The following is a 15,866-nucleotide window of genomic DNA, read 5'->3' as shown; positions in this document are numbered from 1 at the left end:
AAGTGTGTTATTGCATATAGTAAATTGATATGGGGTCCGAGGGTTGCCTTTAGGAGCTTCATTGGAATAAACATCCTTTGTCGTCTATATGTCCAGTCCCGTTACTACAGTTTGGCGACGAGGTAGCCTAAACATGCTGTGGTGACGTAGATGTACCCGCGCCTGCGCGTAAGATCGTACTACATCACAAATGCAATAAAGGGGACTCTGCTCGACCACGACTGGGCACCTAGTGAGCGGGTAGTCGTGCCAGTAACTGCCCAGTGTCGGTGTGTGTTCATTGCCGCTGGTGAAGCTTCCCTACAGATTGTTCTGCCAAGAATACACAAGGTGAACAGGGTCCTACGTACATATGCAGCAGATCTGGCGGCAGGCTATTGCTGGTTTTGTCACCTTTGGAACAGTTGCTTTTCCTCGCTTTCCTCCAATCAGCAGTGGATGTTTTGTGCAATGCTGAGGATTTTTGTGGCAGGTGTCCCTATTGCAACGCCTTTAGATGCAACGGGTGTTAGCTACGGTTTTGGAACTTAGGGCGCCCAGAGTTGAGATGCACTGGCCACACTGGTAATCCTTTGTGTAAACACTGCACTTAGGTTCAGCTTAGAGCTTGAACACATCGAGAGCCTTGCATTTACTCTGAGCAGTAATTCAGAAGGTGTTCTCGTGAAAGACGTTTTTGAAAAAGATGTTTCCCACATAACACTTTCACCATGTTTACATAGCCATTGTGTTTGGAAACTACAGAATACACACCTTTGTGTATTGCTTCAGCAGGAAGCCATTAGAAACGAGTTCCCTTTCTGAATTAAGCTATCATTCTGGCATTCAGGGGCCTACAGGGTCGGTAATCACTCACAAGCCTGAGCCCAGGTAGGGGCCCCCCAAACAAGGGGGTGATAGCTATTTGGTGGCAGCTCCTGGTAAAGGGGCATGTGTGGCTGAGAGAACATGGGCAGACACTGGCAGCTTCCACCTGCTTTTCCAGCCACCTGATTGGCTGGGGACCCTTCCCCAGGTGTGAATGGACACTAGTAGAAATTGATGATGTTCCCAGACTGTCAACTAACCTCCATTTTGCATGTCCAGCATTCATTTACTGGATATATGATATGATAAGTCATTTATAATGCGCATTTACACAAGTGTTTCTAGGCGCGACAAGACAAGAGGGGGGGGCAGAAGGAGGCCAAAACAACAATTTTACTAGGCCTTGTGTTATTCAGATCACACCAGTGTGGGGAGGGGGAGAAATACCAGTGATGGGGGCAGAAGTGCAGGTAACTCAAAAAGTGCTGCCAGAGGGTGGCTCATAAGTGCAGAGAGAACTTGACAAGCAGGAGCCTGGGCCTGCGTTTCAGTGGGTGGCCAGTGTGCGGAGCAGGCACGGACATCAGTAAGGGAGAGGAAGAGAGAAAGCGGAAAGGAAGGTCTTCAGTTGCTTCCGAAACCGGAGGTGGTTCTGCTCAAGTTTGAGAGTGGAAGGGAGGCTGTTCCAGAGGGAGGCCCCAGCCGACGAAAGAGATCTACCCCCCACTCTGTTTGTAGAAGGGTCTGACCCTCAGAGTTGGAGGTGGATGAGCAGAGGGCTGGAGAAGGAAGATGTTTAGGAAGAGAAAGCTGGAGGTAGTGCCCAGAAAGCCTTGTGGACGATGCAAAGGGTCTTGAACTTGATCCTTGCAGCCACAGGGAGCCAGTAGCGAGATATCAGCGATGGAGAGATACGATCCCTGAGCTTGAGGCCAAGGACAAGGCACGCAGTCCTGTCTCTGGATAAGTTGTAAAGGTGGAAGAGTAGAGGTAGGCAGATTGAGAAAGAGGATGTTGCAGTAGTCCAGCCTAGAGAGCACCAGAGCTCTGGAGACAGTGAGCTTCTGGGGAAAGTAAGAAAGGGCAGAATACGTCTGAAGAGGTGCAGATAAGTGCGACTTCTTAGGGACGTCAGAGATGCGAGGAGAGAAGGAGTGGTTGGAGTCGAAGATGACACCAAAATTCTTAGCTTCACAGGAAGGAGCAGGTAGAGGGCCCAGGGTGGGCGGCCAGAGAGAGAGAGAGGAAAGGAGGGAGCAGGTGTCCCGATGAGAAGGATCTTAGTCTTTACTGGCATTGAGGCAAAGATTATTGGCGGCACGCCATTCCTGAATTGTGGCAAGGCAGTCTGGTATGAGAGAAGGAGCAGACGTGGCTGAGGGAGCCTGGAGGAGAGCTAGGTGTCATCGCATAACACTGAAAGCTAGAGCAGAGTGTAGCGATGCAGTGGGTAAGAGGTGCCAGGTAGTTATTAAAAAGCCAGGGAGAAAGGTTAGACCCCCCGGGGGACACCACAGGTAGAGAGCGAGATAGATGAGAGGAAAGACCCAAGTTGGACCTGGGAGGGTCGGTCAATGAGAAAGTAGCTCAACCAAGGATGATTGTTTTGGCAGTTGGAAATCCAGCCTTGACCATAATAGAAGTACCATTGAGGAAACTGGTTTGCTAGGTCTTCTTGAATAGTTTTGTAGAGAGCAGGTACATTTTTTTAGTGTTTGTCAATAAATCCAGACAGGTTATCACCCATCTCTGTGTAGATGTTCTGTGAGAGATTTGTGGCAAGCAGAACTCTTTTGAAGGGTCTAAGTGAACCCTGATAGTACATTGAGGAGACATGTACATTCAGCTCGGGGTAGCAGCTGTGGGCCATGGCAGGCTTTGTAGAGAGCCAACCTGTTTTCGAAGGTATTTGAACCCGATCAGGATGTCCTCCAGTGACTAACTTGTGATCATTTACTCACTTGAGTGCAACATGCTGAGTGAGGCTTCAGTCACAAAACTTATTGTCTATTTGTCTCTGTAAACCACATGAGGTAGGTCTCCTGCCTGCACTGTGACCTCTACAGACAACACAAGCTGAACTAGCCATTTGTACATGATCATGATCAAAGTGAACCTTTATCTTACTGGTGCCGGCAGCCACTATGGTGGGGAGTGACAACCACATTTCACTATATTTCTGACAGCCCCAGGTTAGCGTATCACCCCAAATGGCCTGTTTGACTTGCACTTTCAGCTAAGCAGCTGAAGCAAGACACGTGTTTACTTTCAAGCACCATCTTGCAAAGGTTGGACGGCTCTACCTACCTTTCACGCGGAGGAGACGGGTAAGTATGAAGTGATCCTTTGGGACAAAGTGACAATTGCTTAGTGGGCGGGCACTCCCCTCTTCATCCACTCCTCATGTCACACAGTGTAATGTTAATGTGTTCTGTGGGTGGGAGCCCCTTGGTATTACGCCCTGTGAACCACTCTGTTTTATACCTGGAACCCTTGCTCCCGATTCGTCTCATGGAATCGGCTGCAGAGAAGTTGGTCAGGAGGGAGGATGATGTGCCTGAAAAATTGTGAATAAACTGGATGAAGGACAAGTCACATTTCTCATCATCCTTGTCATAACAGCTCTACAACCATTTTGGACTCCTAGTGCACGTATGTAATAAATCAACAAAACATGCAAAATTGACCATCAAGCACCCCGTGTAGTTTGAAATCCCTACATGACACACAGGAGCCAACATTATGCGTTAAGATCACATCTCATTCCTCTTGCACTTTGACTTCCAGCTCATCTTTAAGAGATCTCTCGTCTGAAATCCTTTCCTCACTTCAATTCATTATAACCCCCAATCTATCAACTGTTTCCATTAAGCACGATCCCCAGACGCCGATCCAGTCAGAATCCCACCGCACACGTACGTCCTCCCGGCAACCAACCTCTACCTACACAACTATTTCAAGCGTGAATCGGCTTGATGGCTACACATGGAGGCGGACCTGCATTATCACCTTAGAATGAATTGCTGGCAACAATTAAGTTGACCACTTACTCTTCCGTCTCCCAACCACCATCTAGCTCCCTAGAAAAGCCAACCCTTCAGCAACCGTGTTGCAATATCATCACACACTTCTAAATTGGTTGACTGTGCCCACCCACCCCCTGACACTGCCGCAGACAACGGTTGTGTTCACCACCTAACGGGTAATATTGTTCATAATTATCTACAATCCTCAAAATATAGGAAGTTGGAAAAAATGGTTTCAACAACCTCCCAAACTATGATCTTTTATCCATTACCAACAAACCATTTTTGTTGGTTCTCCTTGCCGTGCCACACATTGTGCCTACCATTGATTTCATTAAAAGACAACGCGATGTAGGGTTGAAGGCATCTCATCTTGACACTTCTATACTTGGAAGTATAAATGGGTCTTTAAATAGCCATCATTACACAGCTGAACATTCACTATACGTCACAAACCTGTGAGCGTCGTCGGGATCGCAGTTGGCAAGGAAGTTTGTGGCGGCTTCGGATACTTCTTCATTGGATAACACATCCCAGAGGCCGTCGGTGGCCAGGATCAGCACGTCATCTGCAGCGTGCTCATACTGCAAAAGATTGTAGACTTTCACCTAGGACAAAAGTAGCCATCAGAGGTCTATAAATTAAGGGAAATGATAACATTTCAGCCCTACTTGAAGAACACTTCCATAATCCTCTTTGTATACAGCAGCTGTAACCATCGATGGTGTGGCACTGAACCATTGCTGAAGGCAAACAATGACATAGAAGCACAGTTCACAAAAGTCAGACATTTATAGCACACAACACACAGGTTTTCTAAAAGATTACGTTACTCATCAAAGCAACCAGGGTGGGTTATAAGGCAGAACATTGGTGAAGTAGTCCTAAGTTGACTTCCATCGCTCTACAATTACTTCTAGTCTCCGCTTCTGTTGTTCGGTAGACCAATTACGAGTTTTGAGGTAACGGACGGTAAAATGTGCAGTATTTCCAAATACCTCATGTTTTAGGGCTCCACAGTATTGTGGACTGAGTAAGCAATTTAGGAAAAATCAACCTCATTTTATGTAGAGATACTTACCTCCCTGCAAAAACACAACTGGATGCAATATTTCTCACGCAGTAACACTGCATTTCCCCCAAGAGTTCTACAGGATTAAATCATGGGGAATAACTAAAGGGTCTGCATGACGCCAAATCTTATGACCACTTCCTGTTACTGTATGCGATAACGCTATTTGCGTTTCTAGGTGAAATACCGCCAAACTCATGTGGCCCTCAGGTCAAGCAGATGACCTTCCCTGTCTCCAAAGTCACATTATGTGACACTCTCCAATCCCATTTGTGGGCAACCGGAAATTAGCTGGTCTTCAGGCAGATCTTGAGAAATGGTGGCCAAGCTCTTCTAGAAGACAGACATGAACAGGACCATGGACTGTTTTCACCGGCAGTACATCTCATCATTTCTGGGGGAAAGCGGGGATGGAAATCTAAAGGGCAAAATGAACCATCCATCTGTCCAACTCTCTTCTCTGAGCTTAGTCAGTACATTAACATAACACCACTTATCTGTATGATGGGGTGCTGGTTAAGCCATGTCCAACTCTGCATTTTCCCTTCAGTGGTCATGTCTTCAAAGGCGCGGTGGTGGCTAAGCAGAGATGGACAGGTATCCCACAGCAGTAACATACATCCAGACGTGTTCTAATGCACCAGTGCTTACTCTCAAAGAGTGGGATAGGGAGAACTAACTATCCTTGGAGAGATTGTCTCCTGTCCCTACACAGCAGTGATGAGCTGCCGATCTAAGACAGTGGATAGAAAGAGAAGAAAAACTCCGTTACATTATTGACCTTCATTGTCAGAAGCAAGCTACCAGGATTATTGATGACTGAAAGCGAGAGCACTGTTGAGAACAGTAGTGATGACACCAGAGGGTATGCGACCAAAATAAACAAAGATAACTCTATAGTCGGAGAGAGTTTTTATGTGTGTATAAAAAAGGAACCGCAATAAGGCATCTATCTTTTATTCACCCTTATCTGCAGTTCCTCTCGGGGTATGCAGACACCCATTTTAAAACAGGAAGGTCACTAGGCTTCCTGGGAAAGGAATAGGGGAATCACCCTTAATCGTAATAGCCCCCATAGGGGTCAACCGGTTTCAGCAACATATATTATTTGCCAGACGCATTCATCTGTACCAGATTCACAAAATAAAAGGATGCCCCTTTCCAGGCCCTGACCGAGGACTGGTCTCTACATACTCACAGCACTCATTAACTGACCTTTGAGTCCACCAGGAAACTATCTCTCTTTCTTTGGAACTGGTTTAAGATTAGAAATAGCTTATTTTTCAGGCTATAAGACTAAGAGCCTGTCTTATAAACCAGCTCGCAAGTGACTAGACTTCTGTGGGTGGCCAATTTACTTGTCTTCCTATACCACACATAACCATGGCAGAATAAGTCTGTCCCATTTAGCAGGTTTACAGAACTAGTATTGTAGTTCTAGGTGTGTGGTCATTTTGTATATTTTGCACATTTAGAAATGTATATTTGGAATGAATTGTATTCACAAATATTTGTTCTCTTTTTCATGATGTACGTGGCATTATTTGTGATACTTGTTTTTCTCATTTAGTACATGTATGAATTTGTATGTATGTACACCATTGGTTGGTAAAAATCTAAAATCTAATGTACACCATCTGTTAGTGACCTTCTGAAATTGTAATTAGTTTAATATTTTCTTTGAAAAAATGTTTGCCTTGTCAAAAAATGTCCTAAATTAAAATGGCTACCAAATCAGAATAGTAGTCTACTAGAGTTATTGCCGCCCGTTCCAGATCGGTGCCATTGCCTTTAAATGGGTTAGCCAAAGATATAAACTCATTGTTATATACAGAGCATTGTTTGGGTTCTACATTTACTGGCTTTGGAGGCTAACTCTTCATGAGCCTCACCTGTAGTAAAATAATCACACAGAAATTAGCAGTGTGCAAAACAACCCGTGAGAGTAGGTCAGCTCTCCTTTTGTATACCACTATTCAAGGCCCTGCCTATCGTACCCTGACCACCGGCAATAGGCTGTGACCCATGTGGCTTGGTCTACTGAACCCTTCCTCCTCCTCCAAGCCAAACAACATCAGGAGCGGGTTGCACAGTCTTTCTATCCCCTCTCTCAAGAATCCAAGAAAGAGCCTCCCTCCAATATGCCTGAATACATGGGCACAACACCACATGCAGGAGTCTGTTCGTGCCCAGGGCACCACATCCCCCTCCAACAATGCAGTTCATTCGCCGAATACATCTTGGCTAGCCTCACTGGGGGAAATTGCCACCTATGCAGCAGCCTGCAAGCCTGGAGCTTGTATTGAAGTGCCACAGAGACCCTCCTTACTGCTCTACACATTTCTTGACATCCCCCCGCCCCCTCCTCCGAAGTCCATCCCACATTGATTCCTGGCTCAGAGTGGTGACACAGGTTCTGCTGCGACAAAAGCCTGGTAGAGCTTTGAGGTCAAGCCATTCCCATATTCCCGACTGATTAAAATGTGCTCAAATTGGGCAAGATCTCTGGCTAGGTTACTGCCCAAGCACTTATCTGACCTAATCTCCTTCGTTTGTGAGCAACCCACCCTGAACATCACAATAGCGATGAGGAGTAGGTGGCGCGTGCCTGTAGGTACACGCTAGGAACCATATTGTGTGTAGATGGAAGATTGCTTCAAAGGCCAGGAAGGCAGGGGAGCTGCATCCTTCCAATGTTCTTTATAAAGTCAAGATACACCCCCGTTTGGTAAGAGTGTAGAAACCCTGGCCCTTTTGATTTTTATCAATAAAGCAATGCTGGTAATTCCATCTCCGATTGGTAATCTGCTGATCAGATTCCCCTTTCCTAAACTCCACGCCAAAAGCATAGCCTGCACCCGTGCCCTGCTGCATCAGTAGCCGGGTCTGCAGCACCTGCTCTACAGGTGGCTACAATACATTGCTCCTGCCGGCAATCTCAAAGAATCCGTTTATTCATGTACTTATTTCATGTAAACATTGAATATCTTTATTTCATGAGACAAAATTTAACAGGAATTATTTTTTAATGTATTTTTTAAACACAGAATAATTTGGTGTGCATAAAACAGGAATCGAGGCAATTCTTCACAGGTGCAAGCCACCCCCTCAGAGGCTAGGGAGGGAAGGCTGCTAAGCAAGACCCTCTCTAGGGGTCAGGGAAAGAAGGACCTTTCTGGGAGTGACGCCCCTCTGTGGGACAAGGACTCCTATTCCTTTAAGGAACTCCCTCCTAAGAATACGATATCTGCCAACATGCGAACAGAAGAAAATGATGTGGCGTCTAAATGGCCTGTAACCAAAACTGACAGTACTTTTCTATTATTGGCTGCAGGTAATGCTGGAGACCAGCCGAACTCAGCTGTGGCCATACAGCAACATGCCCCTTTAACGTAAGGGAGCGTGAATAAAGAGACGAAGAACCTTGAATGGAGAATAAAGAATCCTATGCAGAGGCGAGTCTCTGGCGTGCAGGCGTCTTAGAGGGGTGGAGCCGTGCTACATTAGAGGCAGCGGTAGCGTGGAGAGAAGCAGGCAAGCAGTGATGCCGGAAGGCCAGAGCTGAGAGAGGCAACACAGCCAAACGTGAGACAGGAGAACCGTCTTACCTGGCGGTGTGACCACGCTACAGCCGTGCTGGGTCGGGGATCCGCGAACTGATGCAGAGGTTAGGAGAGAACAAAGGAAAGAATCTGCCGTTATGGATACGAGGACTGAGGAGTCTGCCGTGCGGGGCGCATTCGAGAAGCGGACGCCTACGGGCTGACAACACAGAGAAGAGAGGCGAACAGCCACAACCCTGCTGGGACGTTACCATGCTGGAGCCCACCCAGAGATACTGAAGGTACCAGGGTTTCTCAGGGCAGATGGAAGCGCCGGGAATACCACGAACAGAAGGAAAGAAAGAAAGAGGGTTACAGGAGCCCCAGAAACCCGAAAGCTGAATATGTGCTAGAAATACTCAACCCTTCACAGCGCTTAAATAATCCAGGAAGCCAAAAGGGCCCTGGAGGTCCCTAGAGAAAGAAGAAACATTTGGGAAACCACAAAGAGAAGGGTAGCCGGAGGGTTCGAGCAAGTGGGTCAAGATGTAAAGCCAAGGAAGAGAAAGTGGCTCAGGTGGTGGAAAAGGAATAAGAAAATCACTCCTGCAAGTAAAGAACTAGAGACATTCAAATTAAACAGAGACTTGAAACTTTTCCCGAAGAGTTGACAAGGAGAGCGGAAACCCTTTTTGTTTTGACCTATTTGTGAAAAGAAAACCATCTCCAGAGCGAGACACCGAAAGCAATGGCCTGAGAAAGCCAGAGTTAAAATCTCATCGCTCGGGCTCATTTTTATGTTTTGAATACAGTGGCGGGGCTAGATAGCAGATAGGTTACAGGCTGAGGACTGCGTTTGTTTTTTGTTGACTGACGAGAACCCATAGTTTACTTCGTAGCAATTGGGACAGCGAGGCATTTTTCCTTTAGTTTACAATAAATATATTCAAAATGTCATTCCCAAGCCCGTCTCCTCCGCCTGGTTCGCCGCACCGCCCTCTTAAAGGAGCCGATACTACACAGTTGCGCAAAGGATTCTGGGACGTCCAGGTCTCCAAACAAAACCTTTGTAAGATTACAGCAGTCACCCCACCTCCCCCCACCGGCATTCCAGCTATCAAGCTGCTCTCCCTGCCCCTCCAACCTCAAACGTGGAGGACAGAGCTCTGCCAACCATGGGCGTATGCCAGCTCTTGGCTGTCATGGAAAAACCTGCGATAGACTTGCCACCGAAGCCAAGAAGAAATGTAGATTGTAATTTAAAATGTGGAAAGAGGGCACCTGGCCTGCGTGCCAGTCCCACAGACCTGCCTGGGCGTGCGCTGCGCCTGCCACAGTTGCACCTGTGTGGGAGTGGGTGGAACTGTTCCAGGTATGGCTAGACTGCCCTGTGTGCTGGATTGTGGGTCGTCTGCAGTTAGAGACAAGTGACTGAAGCCACTGCTAAACAACTGGTTTTGTGGAATTCACCAAAGAGCATATTTTAGCTGTCTTCCACCTCATGCAGAGCACAGAAGGCCGCCATTTTAAAGGCAAGCTGTACAACATGACAATGCATTTCTGTTCCTGCCTCTTATTTGCCATTATCGCGAGATGTGCAAATTAAAGCTAGTTAGATTTACACGTGGCTGAAATTCAACTGAGCTTTGTGGAAACGCACCATAGCTAGGAAGCGTTTCCTGGAGTATTGGTAGACCTGTCTCAGGATGACGGTTACGTTCCGTGCGAGCTGATATAAAGGACACGCTTCAAACTCTTCACCCCCCCCCCACATGACTGCCGCACAGTGGTCCAAGCCCTTGTGATCTCACACATCGATGGGGAAACGGCTCCCTCACTATGCGTCCGACCACACACCTGCCCCCCTCATGGTAGCTCCAAACGTGCCAGCCCGTCTCATTACAGGGGCACGTAACCTCTACCGTATCTCTCCAACACTGCGCACCCTTCACTAGCTCCCCACCCAGTCAGGATTAAAAACTGCCAGTATCACCTAAAAAAAAGGTTCCGTCATATTTCCACATTTTCAAGACTGAACCCATAAAAGACCGTTTTTTTTCTGCCATTTTTGTATCTGCTTTAAAAGGCCGAAATATGATATATTCCCCCCTGCCCCTTTCCCACCCTCTCCCCACTAGTTTTTTCTCAAAATCGGTAGGGGATTGGGGAGTTCATACCTCCAAACCACTGCTTTTACCACAACACACACTGACTAAACACACACACATACACACAGCCCCACATTCACTTACCGACACTCCTGCGCATGTCAGCCCCTCCGCCTGTGCGGCAGCGGACGTGGCAGTGTGATTTAGAAAGACCACTCTATGCGGTCATAGAGCGGTCTTTCTGAATCAAACTTCTTTTTCTTTTTTTAGAGGTCTTTTGACCTAATACCAAAAAAACAGTCTCAAACGGAACACCAACATGCCTGGCGGCTAAATTCAACACCTCTGGAGGCCTTTGCACCTGACATTGCGAGCTAGTTTAGCAACCTGTTGAAAGTTTTGCTAAGACAACTTGCAAGCAGTCCACCTGACACGCCCTGACCATCTGGAACTAATACCGACTTGCCTCGCCCTGACCATCTGGAACTAATACCGACCTGCCACGCCCTGACCATTTGGAACCAATACCGACCTGCCACGCCCTGACCATCTGGAACTAATACTGACCTGCCACGCTCTGACCACCTGGAACTAATACCGACTTGCCACGCCCTGACCACCTGGAACTAATACCAACCTGGCTCGCTGAAATAAAGAGGCACAAAGTATGGGAGAAGAGAAGAGCTTTATTTGAGGCCCCCAGGTAGCTGCAGTGGAAGCATCAACTGGCGAGGCACTCTAAAATGGAATCTCATATGGCCTCGTCGCCATATGAAATAAAGAGGCACAAAGTATGGGAGAAGAGAAGAGCTTTATTTGAGGCCTGGGTTAATTTGAAATTTGATTTCTTCGAATTCGTTCTTGCATTCAGTGGACCATATGAATTTGGTTGCCTTCTTCAAGATGTTTCTCATGTTTTTGGTCTTATCAGCATAGTTGCTTATAAACTTGGAGTAGTATTCCGTCATCCCGAGGAAACTCCTTAATTGGTCTTTATTTTGAGGCTCGGCGATATTCATTATGGTGTCCATGAGTTTCCTCTTGGGGCTGATGCCGTTGGCGTCAAGGGAATGGCCCAGGTATGAAACTCGGTCGCACTTTATGTTGCATTTCTCTAATTTGAGTGTGAGCCCACTTTTTTGTATGACCTGTAGGACACCCACAAGTTTTGCGTTGTGCTCTTCTTCTGTACTGGCTGATATGAGGATATCATCTTGGAAGCAGTGTATGCCATCAAGTCCTCCAAATAGATGTGACATGAGTCTCTGAAAGACTGCTGCAGCTGAAGCGAGTCCGAATGGCATTCTGTTAAACATGAATGCACCGAGAGGTGTGACAAAAGATGTTAGGTTCTTTGAGCTCTCTTCCAAAGCAATCTGGTGATAGGCTGAGGAGAGGTCCAGAGTTGTAAAGTATTTTGCAGATTTCATGGTCGATAGGAGTTCAGATATATTGGGAAGTGGGTGTCTGTCAACCCATATCAAGTCGACGCACATTCTTATGGAATCGTCCGTTTTTTTTACTAAGACAATTGGGGCAAGCCATTCTGAACTTTCGATGGGCTGTATGATATTTTCATCGCAGAGGCGCTTAAGTTCTTTCTTCAACGCCTCTTTTGTTCCAAAGGGAATACTGCGGACTCGGTGGGCCACTGGGACGGCACCTCTTTTGAGGATTATTCTGTGTTGGAAAACTTTTAGGAGTCTAATCTTGTCGCAGAACACCTTGGGGAATTGTTTTGCTAAATTAGATTTGATGTCCATATCATTATTGAGCACACTCAGCACGGGGATTTCTTCTCCAGGGTGTATTCTTACTCGAAGAGCGGCTTGTTCTTCCCATCCCACAACGGAGGAGCCATCTTTGGCTACAAAGAGTTTGCAATATGTTTCTCTGTCATGGAACTTGAGGTTCACCCACACATATCCCATTATCTCGATGGGCGTTTTTCCATAACCGGTAGCTCTTACACAAGTGCTTCGCAGGTCATGTATCTTGCCAGAGAGTACACTCAAAAAGGTCTTGAGATCCACGATGGTGTAGGGGGAGCCAGTGTCTACCATTACAGGTAATGATATGCCATTGATTTGCATTTTGACCCAGGGACCGTTGCTCTGTTGTTGGGATGTTACAGTGAGTATTTGTACCTTTTGTTGCATTGGACTGATAGATAACATGTCATTGTGCTCTTGGTTGCTTTCGATTACTCTCACAGAGGACGGTCTGATGAAAGGTCGCCTGGTGAGATTGCCATATCTGGTTGTCTTTCCCCGTGTGTTCTTGCAGACTTTGGCAAAGTGTCCAATCTGGCTGCACCTATAACACTCCACAGCGATGGCGGGGCATTCTTTGTCAGGCTTTGCATGCTTGTACCATCCGCACCTCTGGCAGCGCGTTGGATTCTGGGTGTTGTATGGCCTCGCACTGCTTGAGACAAATTTCGAACCCCTTGATGGCGGAGCCTTTCTTACTGCTGCTACTAGAGGCTCATAAGGCTCGGACTCAGGGCTGACACATTTGATTTCCACACTGGTCGTGTGGTCACGTCTTTCCCTCATGCATCGATCTCCCAATTCCATGCTCCTTGCTATCTCCGTGGCTTGGTCCAGGGTGGGATTTTTGGTTTGCCACAATTTTTGTTGGATGCGTGGATCAGCCACATTCAGCACCAATTGGTCTCTCAAATACTCATCACAGACACCTGTGAAACTGCAGGTTGACATAAGCGCCCTGAGGGACGCTATGTATGAATCAATAGACTCGCCTTTGAGCTGCTTTCTGGAAAAGAACCTGTATCTTTCCAGTACTACGTTGGTCTTGTTGCCAAAATGACTGGTGAGTTTGGCCAATGCTATGTCAAACTTGCGGTTGCCATCTCCTCCTATGTTGCCGGGTTCGGGAAGGGTCCTGAAAAGTCTCAGTGCTTCTGCCCCTATACAGTTCAAGAGGGTCGCCTCCTTGAGGTCATCATTGAATTTGCTGCCCCCAATGGCTCTGAGGTAGACGTGGAATCCATCGATCCATTGTTCCCATGGGCAGGTTGGGCTCCCAGGGCATGGAAGAAACTTGGTGGGAGGCGGAACGCCCTGCATGGTGGTGTGCCTGATTCTAGGTTGTAAGTGGTGAGGAATGGCGTTGGGTAGCACCCGTTGCTGTAGTGATAGGCAGAGGTTTGCAGTACTGTTGGCAGTTAGCAAGGAGGCGCTGAGATACAGTCTTTATAGAATTGCTTGCATGGCAGGGTGGGACCCCATTCAGAGAATGCCCAGGTGTATCTGTGCTGCAGAGTCTTTAGGCTTCAGTGATGGATGGTCCTTAGTACAGATTGTGACCTCACAATGGGCTGGGAGCACAGGTTGGCTGGTTCAGGGAAGACCTGATGGAATGTTCAGTTGTGATGTCACAATGGACCAAGATAGTGAGTGATTAGTCCCGGAAAGTCAGAGTAGCCATTGAGAGAATGAAGACTGCTAATGCTGTGTGTGTGTTGCTGGGCAACAGCTGGCAGCTTTTGAAAATGATGCAGGGTTCTGCTCAGGGCAGCAGTGAGGGTTTTACACAAAAAAAATGCCAATAAAAGGAAAGCGTAGGTTTCATTTTGTCCGTTTTACACATAAAATGCCAAATGAAAGGAAAGTGTAAGTTTCACTTCGTCCTCCCCCCTCCTCTGACCTGATAGATGGACAGCTCCTGCTGTCTGAAGCACTTTGGAGTAGGGCAGGAGTGCAATGTGCGCCGCTCTAAACTCCCAGCGTTGAGGAGCGGCACCCTTTACAGTGGAGAACTGAAAGGTGATGTCGAGGCCTCTCTTGGCTGTTCCTCTTGGCTGTCCACAGCTGACAGGCAGGCCGCTGCAGGCGCTGGCAGCAGAAGTCGGCGGCAGCGAAAAAAGGGGGGGGCAGCGCCCAATCAGGTGACCTAATACGCTCCCGGGGGCCTCGGGGTACAGTGCCTCGTCGCCATATGAAATAAAGAGGCACAAAGTATGGGAGAAGAGAAGAGCTTTATTTGAGGCCCCCAGGTAGCTGCAGTGGAAGCATCAACTGGCGAGGCACTCTCAAATGGAATCTACATGCACAAGGTTCTAAGGAGACCTGTGCATGTATTACCATAACACTCGCCCTGACCATCTGGAACTAATACCGACCTGCCACGCCCTGACCATCTGGAACTAATACCGACCTGCCACGCCCTGACCATCTGGAACTAATACCGACCTGCCACGCCCTGACCATCTGGAACTTATACCGACCTGCCACGCCCTGACCATCTGGAACCAATACCGACCTGCCACGCCCTGACCATCTGGAACTAATACCGACCTGCCATGCCCTGACCATCTGGAACTAATACCGACCTGCCACGCCCTGACCATCTGGAACTAATACCGACCTGCCACGCCCTGACCATCTGGAACTAATACCGACCTGCCACGCCCTGACCATCTGGAACTAATACCAGCAGAGACTGGAAAGGCCCTCACCATCCTCCAACTCCACAAAACACAAAAAAAGTGTCTCAACAATACCTGCTGGAAAAATTAAAATCCCTCTCTCGCTCCACCAACAGTACTGCACTACTGTATAACATGCCACGCCCGATGCTTGCACCCTCCCCCCTTTGCTACTCAAGGTTGGTTCACGCTATAAGCAATAGAAAATAAATAAAGCCGAGGAAGGAATAAACTCTGGTGGCTCACCACAACTGGCCATGTGCGACCGTCTTGCCACTACGTACACAAGTGCGAGCCATACCGCAAGAGGTTTCTGTATAAATAGGTGTACAGTCCCCCTCAAATGGGGTTAACGGTGCTGAGGTCCAGGTGCGAGCATAATTGCCAGGAAGAGTATATTATTAAGGAATGATTTCAGTTTTGGGGGGGATACACTTACTCATCACTACGCCGCCAGGTAGTGACCCTCGTTGCTCACTAGGAACCAGGATTCCCTGATTACAGGTCAAGTTCAGGATAACCTAACCTTGCTCTTCTCCCAGGTAAGTGTGCCCAAGATCACAAGCATTGAGCCCTGGAGAGAAATCCTGTGATAGTAACGGCACAGTCAAAGGTCTGCATATGTCAGATGAGTTTTGGTGAACTCGGCACCGCTCATGGTGCGCCCTCGCCCCGCCCCGTCTCCCCCCCCCCCAACCACAGAAATAGCAACACACCATTTCAGGGGCATCTGGTAAACTGATCTCTTGTGAAATTAGAGGGTGCTACGGGGTGACTCGGGCAGCAGGTAAGGTGGTTGAAATCTTTCATACTTTCCCTTTAGAGGGTCTCCACTTCATAGTAGAGACCTAGATATAG

The 15,866-nt window shown here is 47.6% G+C and overlaps 1 protein-coding gene across 1 annotated transcript in view; it reads right to left on the bottom strand.

Moving 5' to 3' along the window:
• The window catches only part of PPM1H (protein phosphatase, Mg2+/Mn2+ dependent 1H), a 625,702-nt gene that overhangs the window by 61,454 nt on the left and 548,382 nt on the right, over positions 1-15,866 (bottom strand). The window contains exon 9 of the mRNA XM_069629843.1: positions 4,290-4,441. Coding sequence (XP_069485944.1) covers positions 4,290-4,441 — 152 coding nt within the window. The remainder of the gene's footprint in view (positions 1-4,289; positions 4,442-15,866) is intronic.

Source organism: Ambystoma mexicanum, chromosome 12, assembly GCF_040938575.1.
Source record: "Ambystoma mexicanum isolate Mex_15411 chromosome 12, UKY_AmexF1_1, whole genome shotgun sequence".
NCBI classification, from domain to species: domain Eukaryota; kingdom Metazoa; phylum Chordata; class Amphibia; order Caudata; family Ambystomatidae; genus Ambystoma; species Ambystoma mexicanum.
The sequence above is the reverse complement of the archived record's forward strand: the minus strand, read 5'-3'. Positions and strand labels throughout refer to the sequence as shown.